Source organism: Montipora capricornis, unplaced genomic scaffold (assembly GCF_036669925.1).
Source record: "Montipora capricornis isolate CH-2021 unplaced genomic scaffold, ASM3666992v2 scaffold_436, whole genome shotgun sequence".
NCBI classification, from domain to species: Eukaryota; Metazoa; Cnidaria; class Anthozoa; order Scleractinia; family Acroporidae; genus Montipora; species Montipora capricornis.
Genome location: NW_027180169.1, coordinates 145,620 through 160,000, shown reverse-complemented (window position 1 = coordinate 160,000; position 14,381 = coordinate 145,620). Strand labels below are relative to the sequence as shown.

General features: G+C 39.9%; 1 protein-coding gene across 1 annotated transcript in view; it reads right to left on the bottom strand.

Annotated features, from left to right (window-relative positions):
* LOC138035912 (cathepsin S-like) overlaps window positions 1-13,618 on the bottom strand; it is a 22,213-nt gene extending 8,595 nt beyond the window's left edge. Inside the window, exons 1-4 of the mRNA XM_068882314.1 lie at window positions 12,928-13,618; window positions 9,502-9,686; window positions 8,405-8,645; window positions 729-927 (exon numbers count right to left, since the gene is read on the bottom strand). Coding sequence (XP_068738415.1) covers window positions 729-927; window positions 8,405-8,645; window positions 9,502-9,686; window positions 12,928-13,201 — 899 coding nt within the window. The 5' untranslated portion in view covers window positions 13,202-13,618. The remainder of the gene's footprint in view (window positions 1-728; window positions 928-8,404; window positions 8,646-9,501; window positions 9,687-12,927) is intronic.
* Between the last annotated feature and the right edge of the window lie 763 nt (window positions 13,619-14,381).

Sequence of the window (14,381 nt, the reverse complement as noted above, 5' to 3'; positions counted from 1 at the left end):
CGCGGCGAAGCAAATTTCCGTTGCATAAACACCGGTGGAGGCCATTTCAACGGCACCTTTTAATTTTTTTTTTAATAAAGGAAAAAAAAAAGACCAAATTACGTATCGATAACAAAACAAATAAAGAAAAATAAAGAAATTAAAAAACAATAATGAAAAATAATGAAAACAAAAGACCAAATACTTGAATTAGGTATAGAACCCAGGCTACTGAATTAGCAGCGTACGTCACTCATCACTACACTATCACTAACATTATCCTTAACGTAAAGCAAACACTTAACACAATATATTTTATCCCGAAAGGCTTGGCTACTAAGCATGGCACCGACCACTAAAAATGACATCGGCCGTTTACGAAAGGGAAATAAGCCGCGGCGAAACCATGAGGGAAAATATCAAAACTCCTCGTCACCATGACACCCGCGGACAAATCACAACTTGGGCGTGTTAATAATCCCGCGATAAAATATCCCACCAGCTAGCCAGGCTTCGCGCACGCGATATTCTAAAGGCATTCTGACTTGTCTCAATGCATATTGACAATCCATTTCACGACAAATGAAATAACCTTTTCCAAGTACACGTCGACCTCGGTTTCAAAGCGAATTCAAGTAAGAACGTTTTTCAAATCGCGTTAAGTTTTACCTTTTTAATGGGAAAGAGAGACTTTCAACTTTAACTTGCTTTGAAAAAATGTGAACACAACAAGCCCATTGCACAATTACCTGAGATTGTGTTTGAAGATGTGTTTTCGTTGCTCGTGTTCAGCTGGTGACGTGTAGTTTTTCGCTTGTTTAGTTCTGTACTCTTTGTAAGCATTGTCCAATTCGCGATCTTTGTGATGGCTAAAATGCATGTACTCCGCCATGGGATTCACCAAATAGTGGGAATGTAGTTTGTTCGCTTTTCTATCGCATTTTGAGTCTGTTGAAAAGTTTTTAAAGGGTAACAGTATTTTAAAGCTAAAATATTCCCTTATGGCCAGAAATGCACCGTCCTATATAATTCGATGCACGCCCGATTTTGACAGTGACTCCTTAACCCTTTGACACCCAAACCGGCCTAGCCTGCCAGACTTTCTATTCTACTCTGTCTATCGCCAGACGATTTTACTCGTCAATGGGGAACCAAAGGGAGTCAATGGGTTAAAGTCCAAGCCTTTGCTACCTGTTTCCAACAATAAGGTAAGGGTAAAAGTTAGCATAGATTTTAGTTTAGAGTAAACACAACTGTTTCTCCTTACTTGAAGAGCAGCATTTGGGGAACACTCTGTGACCTCAGTTGTCTGTATTCCGAGACACGAGTGATGTTGAATTTAAGGAAAAGAGCACGAGGACACCTCATGTCGCTTATTGAAACTGCTTGTAACTAATTAGGTGTAGTTGTTTTAAGTTAAAATTACCAGTAGACCAGCATCCTTTGTGGCATGATTATGGAGCTGTAGCAAGAATCCCCTCACAGAAAAGGGGTCCTCTACAATAACGGAAATAATAATCTCTAGCAGGCAATTGGGGGAATATTGTGTGAGGATGGTTAGTTGAGGGAAAGGTTAGGGTTAGTCTCTAAAATGAGGAAGAGAACTTGACTAAGCAAACTCTCAAACTCAAGATAGGGTTAACAACTCAATCAAACTGTCTGAAATTTAAACGAATTCAAAGTATTAGACAAAAATCCCACTTTATTAAGAGAAGGCAGACTTAAACGTTTCATTAGTCTACTTAAGAAAAATCATTCTATTGATAATGATAACTATACTAAGATTTTTCCCAAGGGCTCACAACCAGCAACATTTTATGGCCTTCCTAAATTACATAAGAAACGTGAAAATCACAATCAACCACCTCTTAGACCTATTGTTTCTTCTATTGGAGCTTATAATTATAATTTAGCTAAGTATTTAAGTTCTCTAATTGCTCCACTTCTGCCTAGTAAGTATTCGGTGAAAGATTCATTCTCTTTTGTTGAAGAGCTCAGGAGTTTCGATTTTAACAACAAGTTTCTCATTTCCTTCGATGTTGAAAGTTTATTTACCAATATTCCGTTAAATGAAACTATTGATGACCCTCAATTTCCGATCAAAAAATCCGACCTTAAGAAATTGTTCTCATTCGCTACAGCCGAGGCTCATTTTCTTTTTAATGGCAAATTTTATGATCAAGTTGATGGGGTAGCGATGGGCTCTCCACTAGCACCCATCCTAGCTAATCTTTTTCTTGGTTTCCACGAGGAAACGTGGCTAAATAATTTCAACCATTCGAATCACCCTCTACTCTATAGGCGTTATGTTGACGACACCTTCTGTGTCTTTCACAACGAACAGGATGCTATGTCATTTTTTGATTACATCAATTCACGGCACCCTAACTTCAAATTCACTTTTGAGAAAGAGAATGATAGTAAACTCTCCTTTCTTGACATACTTGTTGACAACTCTTCGCGTGATTGTGTTTTTTCAGTTTTTCATAAAAAAAACTTACACTGGTCTCTTAACTGATTTCTTTAGTTTTACTCCATCATGCTATAAAATTGGCCTTATCCGAACTCTTATCGACCGAATCTATAAAATCAACAACACCTCCTCCGGCCTTCAAAACGATCTTAATAAACTTTCTGACACCTTGAAACGTAATTCATTTCCCTCGCACATTATTGACAGAACGTTCAAGCGGTATCTTGACGGGTCTTTCTCTCAAAAAAGCCGGAACACTAATGATGACAATAATACACGTTATTTTAAACTCCCTTTTGTCGGTCATTATTCCAAATAGCGAAAATTAAACTCCGACAACTTACTAAGCGCTTTTGCAAATCTCGGACCTAACTATCAAATTAGTTTTCACTTCATTCAAAATTAAAAACATGTTTAGTGTTAAAGATCGTACTCCTGTTGGTCTAAAATCCATGGTAGTTTACCAATTTTCTTGGGCGGCTTGAAATTCCCGTTATATTGGCGAAACTAGTCGCCACTTTTCTACCAGGATAAAGGAACACACGGAAAGCGATAAAAACTTGCATATTTTTAAGCATTTCAACACATCTCTTTCATGTAAGAGCAAATACTCCCCTTCGTGCTTTCGTATTCTAAATTTTGCCAGCAACTCAATTGATTTAAAACTCAAAGAAGCTTTTCATATAAATAAGATCAAACCGGAACTTAACAAACAATTGCAGCATTACAACACTTTTTCTCACGTTTTAGTTTACACCTTGATGTTTGGTGTCACGCTGAAAATAGTACCCGCTTTTGTATTACGTCATGTTGTAATAATTTTTTCATCTACCCGTAGACTTTATAACTGTTCACACTTAGGAACTCATTAAACTGATGATGGCATAAGCATGCCGAAACATGTCTTTTAAAAAAGTTGTCTGTTTCCTACAGTATTTAAAACGTTTACTTCCAAATTAAAACAGCCAGATAGTACAACAAACTTAATCAAGTATGAGGGATAAAAAATATATATTTGAAAGAAGAAAAAAAAAGGAATCATAACTATGAAAAACCTCTAGACTGTAACCTTTCTTTACTCGGCACGAGGGGGTCGGGTAGAGGTCTATCGATGGACTAGCAACCCCCTTGCGCTCTATCCCTGAAATTCGCAGCCATTCCAGTACGAGCCCAATAGTGTCGCAGTCGGCTTTTCTTTGCTTTCGGATTGTTCGGATTTTCCTCACTGAACCACCGTTTCATTTTGCTAGAGATTTCTCTATTTTTCTGAAAACTAGCCTTACTCATACTTTTTTTTTGAGAACGAATATTATCGTGCAATGTTTTTTTTCCCCCAATATTTATATCATTTTTTTTTTCATTTCTGTCCCCACAGCAGTTCTTAAAAAAACGGAACTTTTCATCTTCAAATATTTTTTATCCCTCCTACTTGGTTAAGTTTCTTGTCTTATATGGCTTTTTTTGAAATTACAACCATACAGAGTTCCTAACTTCCCCCCCCCCTCCCCCCCCTTTTTACAGACTAACCCAACTTTTTGCTCTGATTTTCCCTCAACTCACCATGCACACAGTCTCACAATATTCCCCCAATTACCCGCCTTACTAGAGATTATTGTTTCAGTTAGTGGAGAGGAACCCCTTTCCGCAAGGGGATTCTCCAGCACCATGATCATAGGATAGGATAGGATAGGATAACTTTATTTAGACCGGTAAACTCATCAGTCGCAACTATAAAAACCTAATTAATTACCAGAATTATTACAAATTATACAACGACTACAGCTACATTATTCAAAATTGTTCTAAGTAATCAATAAATATAACTATAATATTAAATGACAAAATAAAAACCTGCTTTACATGAGTGCCGTGTATAGAATTGTAGATTAACTTGATGAAAAGAAACGCTCGCAGCCAGCCCGGAACGCTCTAAGGGAGTCAGCCTGCCTCAATTCGATTCGTAAATTATTCCAAAGAACTGCTCCAGTGTAGCTGAAGCTATTTTTCATATAGTTTGTGTGTGGCTGTGGGATAGCTAGTTTGCCCTCTGTGTCCCTTAAGGAGTAACTGGAGACGCTACTACGGTCAACAAATTTAGAACTAAGGTAATCGGGAGTAAGACCATTAAGCGACTTATAAACCATCACAACCTTATGGATTGTTCGTTGAGAATCAAGTTTTATCCATCCAAGTTTTTGGATAAGGTTATCAGCGTTGGCATCATAGTTCGAGTAAGTGAGTATACGCGCAGCGCGATTTTGAAGTTTTGTAAGTTTACTGGCTAGGGTTTTGCCGCAACATCCCCAGACAGAATCGGAGTAATCAAAGTGAGGCTGTACTAAAGACATGAAGATTGATCGGAGAGTCTCATGTGGAACGAAAGACCTCACTCTCTTCAACGCTCCAATACCAGACGCGATTTTCTTACATCAAGTCTCAACATGAACATTCCAAGATAAAGTCTGATCAATATGAACACCTAGAGATTTCGTAGAGGTAACTTGAGTTATAGGTGCACCGTCAATAATAAGTGACGGAGGGTTGTGAAACGTGCTTAGCCTTTGCCTCGATCCGATCAACATAAACTCAGTTTTAGATGCGTTAAGAGTAAGCTTGTTAGCAGTTAGCCATTTTTCAACTCTAGAACTCTAGAACCATTTATAAAACACCGTTGCTTGCGGCAGTCCAAGTATGATCTAAACCAATTGTATGAAGTGCCACTGACACCATATTTCGCAAGTTTAGACAAAAGAATATCGTGATCGACGGTGTCAAAGGCTTTCTTTAAATCCAAGAAAACGACTGCGTTTACATTACCCTGCTCAATGTTGTAAGCCCAGCTATCGGTAGCTTCAAGTAAGGCAGTGACAGTGGAATGAAGAGGTCGAAATCCCGATTGGTGTCTTGAAATGAGTTTGTGTATAGTAAGGTAATTATAGAGTTGATCATAAATAATTCTCTCAAAGACTTTAGCTACAACTGGAATTACTGAAATTGGGCGGTAATTATTTAGATCTGAACGATTACCCTGTTTGAACAAGGGGATGACTTTCGAAAGTTTCCATTCATCAGGGAAAATTCCAGAAACAATAGAATGATTAAAGATAGTACAGAGTGATTCATTAAGTCAGCACATTCGCGCAAGAGTTTTGCAGATATTCTGTCCAAACCAGTAGACTTTGACTCACATAATCTGGATAAAAGAAGAAGAACCTTAGAGACGCTGGTCGGTTTTAGTTCGAATGTGCAGTGACCAGTCTCAGCTAAATAATCCAAATGAGAAGAATTGTCTTGATTCGCGTGAATATCATTTGCTAACTTAGGCCCAATGGAAGAAAAATGATCATTAAAGGCGTTAGACAACTCATGAGAATCATAAATAGAATTGCCACAGGGGAGCTTAAGTTCGCTTATAACACATTTGTGTGATTTCCTAGACATAAGCTCATTGACAATCCGCCAAGTGTTGCGTGGATCATCTTGGTACTCATTGAGGGCATGCTTATAGTGACATTCTTTGGCACGTTTGATTTCATTGTTTACTATATTGCGAAGTTTTTTTAATTTACGCCAGTCCTCCGCATTACCAGAACGAGTGGCTTTTAACTTAAGAATATCTCTTGCATGCAAGCGCTTTTTGAGTTGCGAAGTAATCCAAGGTGATTTGCAAGGGCGAACACGTTTATTACCCAAGGGGGCATGCTTGTCAACACAACGAAGGAACGGTTTTTTCCAGGCTTCCCACATATCATTTGGGTTATCATAGTTACCTATGATCTGCCAATTTTGATGTGCAATATCTCTACGAAAATTGGATAAATTAAAGTTCTTAAATTTTCTATAGGTAACTGTAGTATGGCCCCTCGAGGGTAAATCTATAGAAAGCTTGCGATAAGCATAAATAAGGCTGTGATCGCTTATGCCTATATGAGACACTCCAGAACATACAATCCTATCAGGACGGTTAGTAAAAGCGAGGTCAACTAAAGTTGAAGAGGATTCAGTGCAACGAGTGGGATCAGTAATGAGCTGCTGCAGGCTGTAAACGTCAGCGATGCTAGAGAGTAGATTTGCGTTATGGTCCAATTGAGGAGCAGCTAAGTTGCAGTTCAGATCGCCCAAAACATAGAACTCATCATTCTCCGCGTCAATTTTACCTATAAGCGATTCGAAATAACTAAAGATCTCAACTGAAGAGTCAGGCGGCCTATACCACGTTACCACGAGAAAAGGCTTTGATCTCGGTTTGCGGATTTCTATACAAAGATTTTCCTCTTGGTGAATACTCAAATCAGATCGCAAAGAATAACTAATGTTCGAGCGAACAAAGAAACAAACACCACCACCAAAGCGGCCATTTGTTTTCCTGTCACGGCGAATAATTTCATAGCCAGGAATGTAAACATCACTGTCCTTAACCGAGTCGTCAAGCCTGGTCTCGTTAATTGATAGAACATCAACGGGCGTGTCTGCGAGCAAGATTCTCAGTTCGTCGATATGTTTCACCAGACTGGCGACATTCAAATTAGCTAGTTTGAATCCACGACTGGAGGGTAAAATGGGAGAGATAAAATCATCAATCCGAGACTCACACTGCACTTCACAAGCACTAGAGATTCAAATATTATCAAAGGTGGTTATTCTACTGCTGATTTTTACTTCGAACAACCATTTGGACGATCTGAAAATGCTACAGTTTAAGACGAACGGAAATTTAGTTTTTGAGGGGGTTGGAGGAATTACCAAACAAACGAATACTAGGAAAGTAGTGACAATCGTGCACACCTAAGCACGCGGGAAAAAAGTATTGTGTTGGTGGAAAGTGCTTCGAATTACTAACGCTGAAAAAAAAACACCCAGAAAACACCTTTCCATGCTCATCCCTTCTAAAGCTTAAGAGGTCCTGACTCAAACAGATTACTGAAACACAGGCATGATGAAGTAATTGTTTCAACGCCTTTTCACAGCATTTTCAACTCATGGAGGCCACAATGACGGAAAATGGAGAACATGACGTAGAGCGACTTTCGTATAACCTTGAAAAAGTGTTCGTAATTTGTTTCACGGACCAACGTTTGGCAAGATAAAAACAAAGTTTCTCCTTATTCCCGCCAAGGAAATTCCTAATACGGGCAGTAAACGGTTCGATTGCCAAATCACATTACCGCATTCCAAATGACGGCAAAGCGAAACTTTCCAGAAAGTTCAATGGGGAGATGACGTTGTTTGCATCGGCGTTCGGTAGGCTAATGAAAATTCGCGCTGGTTTGTTTTTGTTCGATAAGCCAATTAAATATTTGCAATTTTTGTTTGCGTTTTGTTTTTAAGTTTGTTTTTTTGAAGGTCGTATGAAAGTCGAGCTAAGAGAGGGAATCCCTCCTTTTAGTTCCGTTCAAACGAAAATTGTTTGAAACCTGTACATGTAATTAGTTCTGCGTCATACCGCGTGGTTAATTCAAGGACGACACCTTCTTGATCAGTTAATTTGAAAGTGCACCTTGCAGTCATTGAAACAAAAGCCACAATTTAACCTTGCTGCATGGCCGATATCTGAAGTTAAATTTCAAAAAACTATCATGGGGCACAGGAAACCATATAACTTCCCATAAAAGACACCTACCAAACCAGGGGCAGCTCCCGCTCATGGGTCCCCGTTTCTAAATTTTACAACGTAGAAAGTTGGTGATTTGCACGAAAAAGTGAGTTTAAAACAATAATTAGTTACTAGATAGTTGTTCTTTATATTATTGAGGAAACGTAACCCATGAAAATGGCATTTGAGCCGGCGGACAGAAAATATGTCCTTTTTTATGCTAAAGCAACACATTGGCCCTTGTTTTGGGTGACCGACCAATGAAATGAGGAAAAAAAACATATTATAGGCTTGATTGATCGGCTGACCCTGAGACTGCTGTGCCCACCAATGAATGAAATGTTGAAATCGTCACTTACTTTTAGGTAGACTAAACAATGTCTTGTTGAAATTCCATGGCTCAAATGTTACGTAGTCAATAACGTAACGATCGTAATGCGATGTCAACATGTCGTCATAACCTATCATCTCGTATCGTAAAGGTTTGTGGGGCTTGTGTTTTGAAATGTAGAAGATGTATGCGTTGGTCTTGTTGTACTGTTTGTTTTTCCTCTCGTATTTTAAACACGGTAAACCACGGTGAAATTCTTCTGAAACAAACTAAAAGAAGTGGCAGGTTACCATAGCCTTCAGTTATAGACACAAAGGATACCAACAAATAAGTCAATAAAAACCATGATTATAACAACTGAACACAAAAATCGAATGTCAGAGACAGATTCAACAAAATGATAAAGAAAATTAGCTCACATGCTCTCTTTTCCTAACTAGCCATGTAAGACTTTCCGAGGTTTAACAATGCACAAGCGATGTAACATAAATGTTACAACCTACAACAACTAGAAAAGTGTTAAAATACACTGCTTTGCAATTAGATGGCAAACGGTAACTAGGCATGCCACCATGAATGCCTCAAAAAGGGATGCTCCCTTTGCCTTCTGGCCTCGGTTGCTCAAAACTATCCACCGGATAAATCATTATCCAGCGGATAAACACTAGGAAAACCAATTGAGTTACCTAATGGATACTGCGGATTTATCCAGTGTTAGCGCTATCCACCCTTCCAACAACTGGGGCCTGGTGTTTATCATTATCGCTATCACTATCACAATCACTATTATCATCATCAATTGGGGGTCCGGTCAACAATGTGGCTCGGTTGTGCCTTTCTTTGTGTGATAAACCAATTTACAACTACTTCAGCGTGGGATAAAGAGTCGGGAGGAGCCTGAAAAAGCCAAATGAAGAGGATGACTTCCCCTCAGGTTGTCGAAACGTCAATCAATGTCACCAGCATCTGTCCTTCTCAAGACTTCTCTTACTCAGACGATCTTGCTGCACGAAGTTTTGAAATTACATACCTTTAGTTGCTTTCTTCAGATGTTACTTATTGTTACTTATTGTTACTTATACTTACTAATATATCTTCGCTTTCATTTTCCAATTTCTCTTTTACCTTGAATTCCGAGAGGTTGGTTGGTATGACACTCTGTCCTGCCCGCGGTAACCACTTTGGAAGCGCTTTGTACCAGCAACTGATGAAGTCATTATCTGATGGTTTCATCTCTGAATGCATGGGAACGACTTTGAAGAGAATGCCATGTTTACCGAGATCCCCTCGCTGGATCGTCTTGTCCATACCTAAAACAATGAGAATATATTCAGAGTCGTGGGCACTTCGTATGCTATAAAGCATGTATCATGGCCATTTGATGCAGTAACGAATAGCATGATGTTTAAAGTTGCCCTGGTGACGACCTTTACGTCACACCTGTCAATCAATCATCACTAGATCGAAAGTTCCCCGTTTGAGAAAATCAAGATCCTAAAAACTAATGAAAATAATGACGTTGCATGAGTAAGTTTCTTAACCTCCTTTCCAAATCGTCAAGAAACGGACGACTGCAAAGCAATAAAAGTTCATTTACGGGTAGCGCCAATTCTTACTTCGTGTTGTCCCAATCTTAGTGTAGGTTAGAGTGAGATCTCGTTGTGTTTGGTATCACTTGTTGAACTGCCACATTTGGAACGAATAAAGGTGTCAACGTTTCCGCTACCTTGATTTTTTTTCTGTTGTAAATACACTACAACTGGCGACGGGCATGGGATTAAAACATTCAGAATCAAGCACAAGCGGGATATAAACAAGACCTGACCGTTTTAGCACACCACCAGTGGGGATAGACTGCAAGAAAATGCCAGACGAAGTACCGCGCAGAAGTGAAGCTGCGATAGGGTGCGTTCGATTGAAAAATCTGGATTTAGATTTAAAATCTGGATTTTCGGATTCCAATCAGACACAAAATCTGAAAAAGAATTTTATCGCAGATTTCAGTAATTGGAAATCCATATCAGGAAGGATTTGAATTAGTGAGATGCGCGACAAAATCCTTTTTCAGATTTTGTGTTCGATTGGAAATCCGAGAATCCAGATTTTAAGATCTAAATCCGGATTTCCCGATCGAACGCACCCATAGCCAAGGTTACAAAGTATGTTGTTTGGGCCGATTGTGAATCATATGCCAAAACAATTGGTTTTTATTTCCTAGCCAATGCAATGGAGTGGCTATACAACGCCAAAACGAGGACGTCACTCGTGTTAACAAACCTCTCTATCGTAAATTACCAACAGGCGAAGGATTGACTGGCTCTCGCCAACTGAAGAAAGAGTCCATCACCAACAAAGTAAAACAAAGTAATCGTGGAGCAAATGCAAACGCAGAAAAATCAGTGCTAATGATAATAATCATCATCATCATCAGTGCTAATAAGCTTAAGGGCCAGCATTTTGTCATCATTGTGCAGGACCGCAGAACTCTAAAAGATGCCCACTTACCAAGGAGCAATGGTATCACTGTGGGACGATAGTTCACACAAAGGGCGTGCAGGAAAACAAGCAAATCAGCAAGAAGCTAGTGCCAGGGTTAATGTAGCAAAAGGTCACGACTCAGTGGAAAGTGAAGGAAACTACGGGGAACTTCACTATATTGATGGGGACAGGAGAGGGAAGCGTATCTCTCAAAGTTCACGGTGGAGCTGGACACAGCTTCCGCTGTTGTTGCCAAAAGCGAAGGAGTGCACCAAGAGTACTTACACGTGTCATACGCGGGTGGAAAGTTTGGAACAATAAGAGTTTTGCTGTGTGACTGTGGCGCAAAATGTGCAATATAAGGAGCTACCCATCTATGTTACGAGGAAGGAAGGACCCAGCCTCTCTGGCTGAAAGTGGTCGGCATCTATCAATCGGGCTAGGACTGGCAAGTAACCACCCGTTTCTTAGAGAAGTTCTAGAAAAGCACTTCAGTGTTTTCACAGAAGGTCTCGCCAAGATGAGGAGGATTCAGGCACGAATCCACGTTTAGGAGGGTACACAACTACGATTTTGGATGTTTCGGTAAATGGTTCGATGTCCTAGTGGAAGAGGCATCAAGAGATCTGGAGGCTGAAAGGTGATCAAGAAGGGAATTTGTTGGATTACCTATACACCTCATTCCAAAATGGTCGCCATTTTAGTATTCTTTTGTTTCCATGCAAATTGGCCCTTATGGCCTCGTTCAAGGTTAAATATTCTTTTGAATTTTACGAAAGCGAGGCCATAAGGGCCAATTGGCATGGAAACAAAAGAATACTATAATGACGGCCATTTTGGAATAAGGTGTATGCTTTTGGTATCCCTTACTCGGGATAGGTGGTGTGCAGCCAATTTCTAGAGACAGTTAACAATGATGTAATGTACAATTGCTGGTGGATGAACAAAAGGAGCTAATGAGACATCTTTTGTTTTCGTCCACCAACGTGGTAGCCTGCAGTGCAGGCGTATTTTGGGCGCGCGAGTGCACATTTTCGTATTAGGCCACCATCTTTCTTAGATTTAGTAACTGTGGAAGATTGGGGCGAGGAAATATTTGCTGAGGGAGTAGGCGTTAAGTGGACCATCCCCAACCCGCCACTGCACCAACCCTCTCCCGGTCAAGCATCTAATCACAATCCAGGATGGCGGCATCGAAAACCTGATTTATCTAGCGTTCCGCGCCAAAATAACGCCTTTAATGTATATTAAACTATTCTCACTGCATAATTAATTAGCTCATTGCAAAACACGCCGTTATCCCATCACATTCCCCCGTTTCTGCCTGTGTTATAGCGTCAGTGATGCTTTGCGCCATTCCGAGTTTAAATTTGGTCTCTCCGCTTGGAGCGTGGTCTTTTCATCCTGTACTCCACAAAGACAGTCGTCTTTTGCGACCCAATCGCCTCCCCTAGTGGAGGTTGACCAAGCCCCTACATGCTCTTATCCTCGATTGCATGCCTACTGCCTCATCAGTCGCGGACTCTTCCCATAACTTAATCCTATGCGATGAGGTAATGAGTATGCAGTGAGGATATGGTACTATCAGGAATGAATAGCGCAACTCCGCTCGTTATATCTAAACGGCAATGGCGCAAAACATTGACTACTGTCTTATAGGGAAGATATCGTTGACGTCACTTATTGTTATTAATGTTATTAATGTGTCAACCAGAGCCTCATTGGCTGTCGAAACAAAGGGTCTTTTGGTCCTGTGGTTGGCAAATTTGAATAACAAAAGCAATGTTTGTAAACAGATATCTTCCCAATTGTTTGCTGTTTTTCATCGTTTAACAGGTACATTTTCCGAATCATTACGTTCACAAAAACATTGTCGACTCTCAAGGACAATAGCTCTCATAACGAACACATTGCTGAAACATTGGTTTCAATAAGAGGCCCAAGGTGTCCTTTAAGGCCAAGAATTGGTCAAACAATACTCGTTGATCGAAAACATAATGAAAGGGTCATAGTAAAGTTCCAATTGGGCATTAAATAGCTTTAACTTAAATAAATAGCTTCAAAGTTACTCACCGTAATAATAATCGATTCTACTCATGTTCTTTTCTCCTGCAAACCACGCCTCGAACGGTTCCACAATGTCATCAAACGGAAGAGACAGCAGCCCGGTCGCATGATAAAACCGTGGAAAATAATCGTCATATAGCTGGTCATAGTCTCCAACAATATCATGCTTTGTTAGACTCAGAGATGAATCTTGGCAGAACTTCAGCCAATCGTAGAAAATTACCACAAGACTTCCAACGGTCACTACGGCTGATAAAGCAGCCAATAGGCTTTTTCTCATTGCTGAGAAACGAAGGAATGAAAAGATCGAAGGCCAAGTACGTAACACGCGACCAACGCACTCGACGAATCAAAGTGGCTCGTTTTGCTGTTCACTATTTTTACCAATCTAACAATGTACTCAATTCAAATGGAAAATTACTTCCTGTCTGCTCCTTCCCTTAAATTCCTCAGCCATTAAATCTACTCCTGAAAATTCATGCATCAACCAAGTTTCCTCTAAGCTTGCGAACTTAGATTTCCATATGCTTGAATTCCTTCCGTCTTTCGAACAGCTCACTCGCTTTAGGCCGTTAACAAATCTTTTCCCGCTTTTGCTCAAGACATTTTAGTTCCTCTTTAGAAGCACCAGCACCGAAGGAAATAGACACAAATGCTCGACCAGAATTTCAGTTCAAAGTTTTCTTTTCAAAACAAAACTAAGTGGGAGGTGATTAACGAACTAACAAGTAGTAACAAGACTGCCATAAAATATTCATGAAGACTGCTTGAAAGCAGAAAGTTTATTTGACAAGAACAAAGGTTTCATTCATTGTACCTGCTTTAAAGACAATTGACACTGTTTAGACATTAACAATAGTTACTTGTTCGCAAACGCCACTGTTGGGTCTCCCTTGTCGCTAAATTAGTGATTTGGAGAATATTGATGGCACAAGTAAAGAAACGTTTAGAAAGGAAAGAGGATGCATCTGGCATTAAAACGTTAGACTGTGGAATAGGAAAAAAAAAAGCTTCAAAGAATTGCAATAACGGGAAACTAGTCGCTTGGCGAGGGACGATAGAACTTTAGTGGATCCGTACTCGATCGACTAATTATAACATTTTAATAACACAACTTGCAACCTACAGTACAACACTGCCATGGCCGCTACAATTCGCTTGATCACGTGTCCTCTACTATATGCTAATACATTACATCTCTCCAACAAATGGACTGTAAGAAAATCAATAAAACTGTATAATGAAACCTGAAACGAGTTGAGAGTCCAGTGCATATAGTATCAGTCAATGCATGTGGTAATCTAGGAACCTGCCTGGCAAGCGATGTTCCCGAGCACTCATACGAATAGTTTCCTTGGGGACAACAACTTCCGACGACTCAACTGGCTTTGAAGCCTCTACCGCCACACCCTGAAGTTCCTCTGTTGTCCCACTGCACTTGAACTTTGCAAATTCTTAGC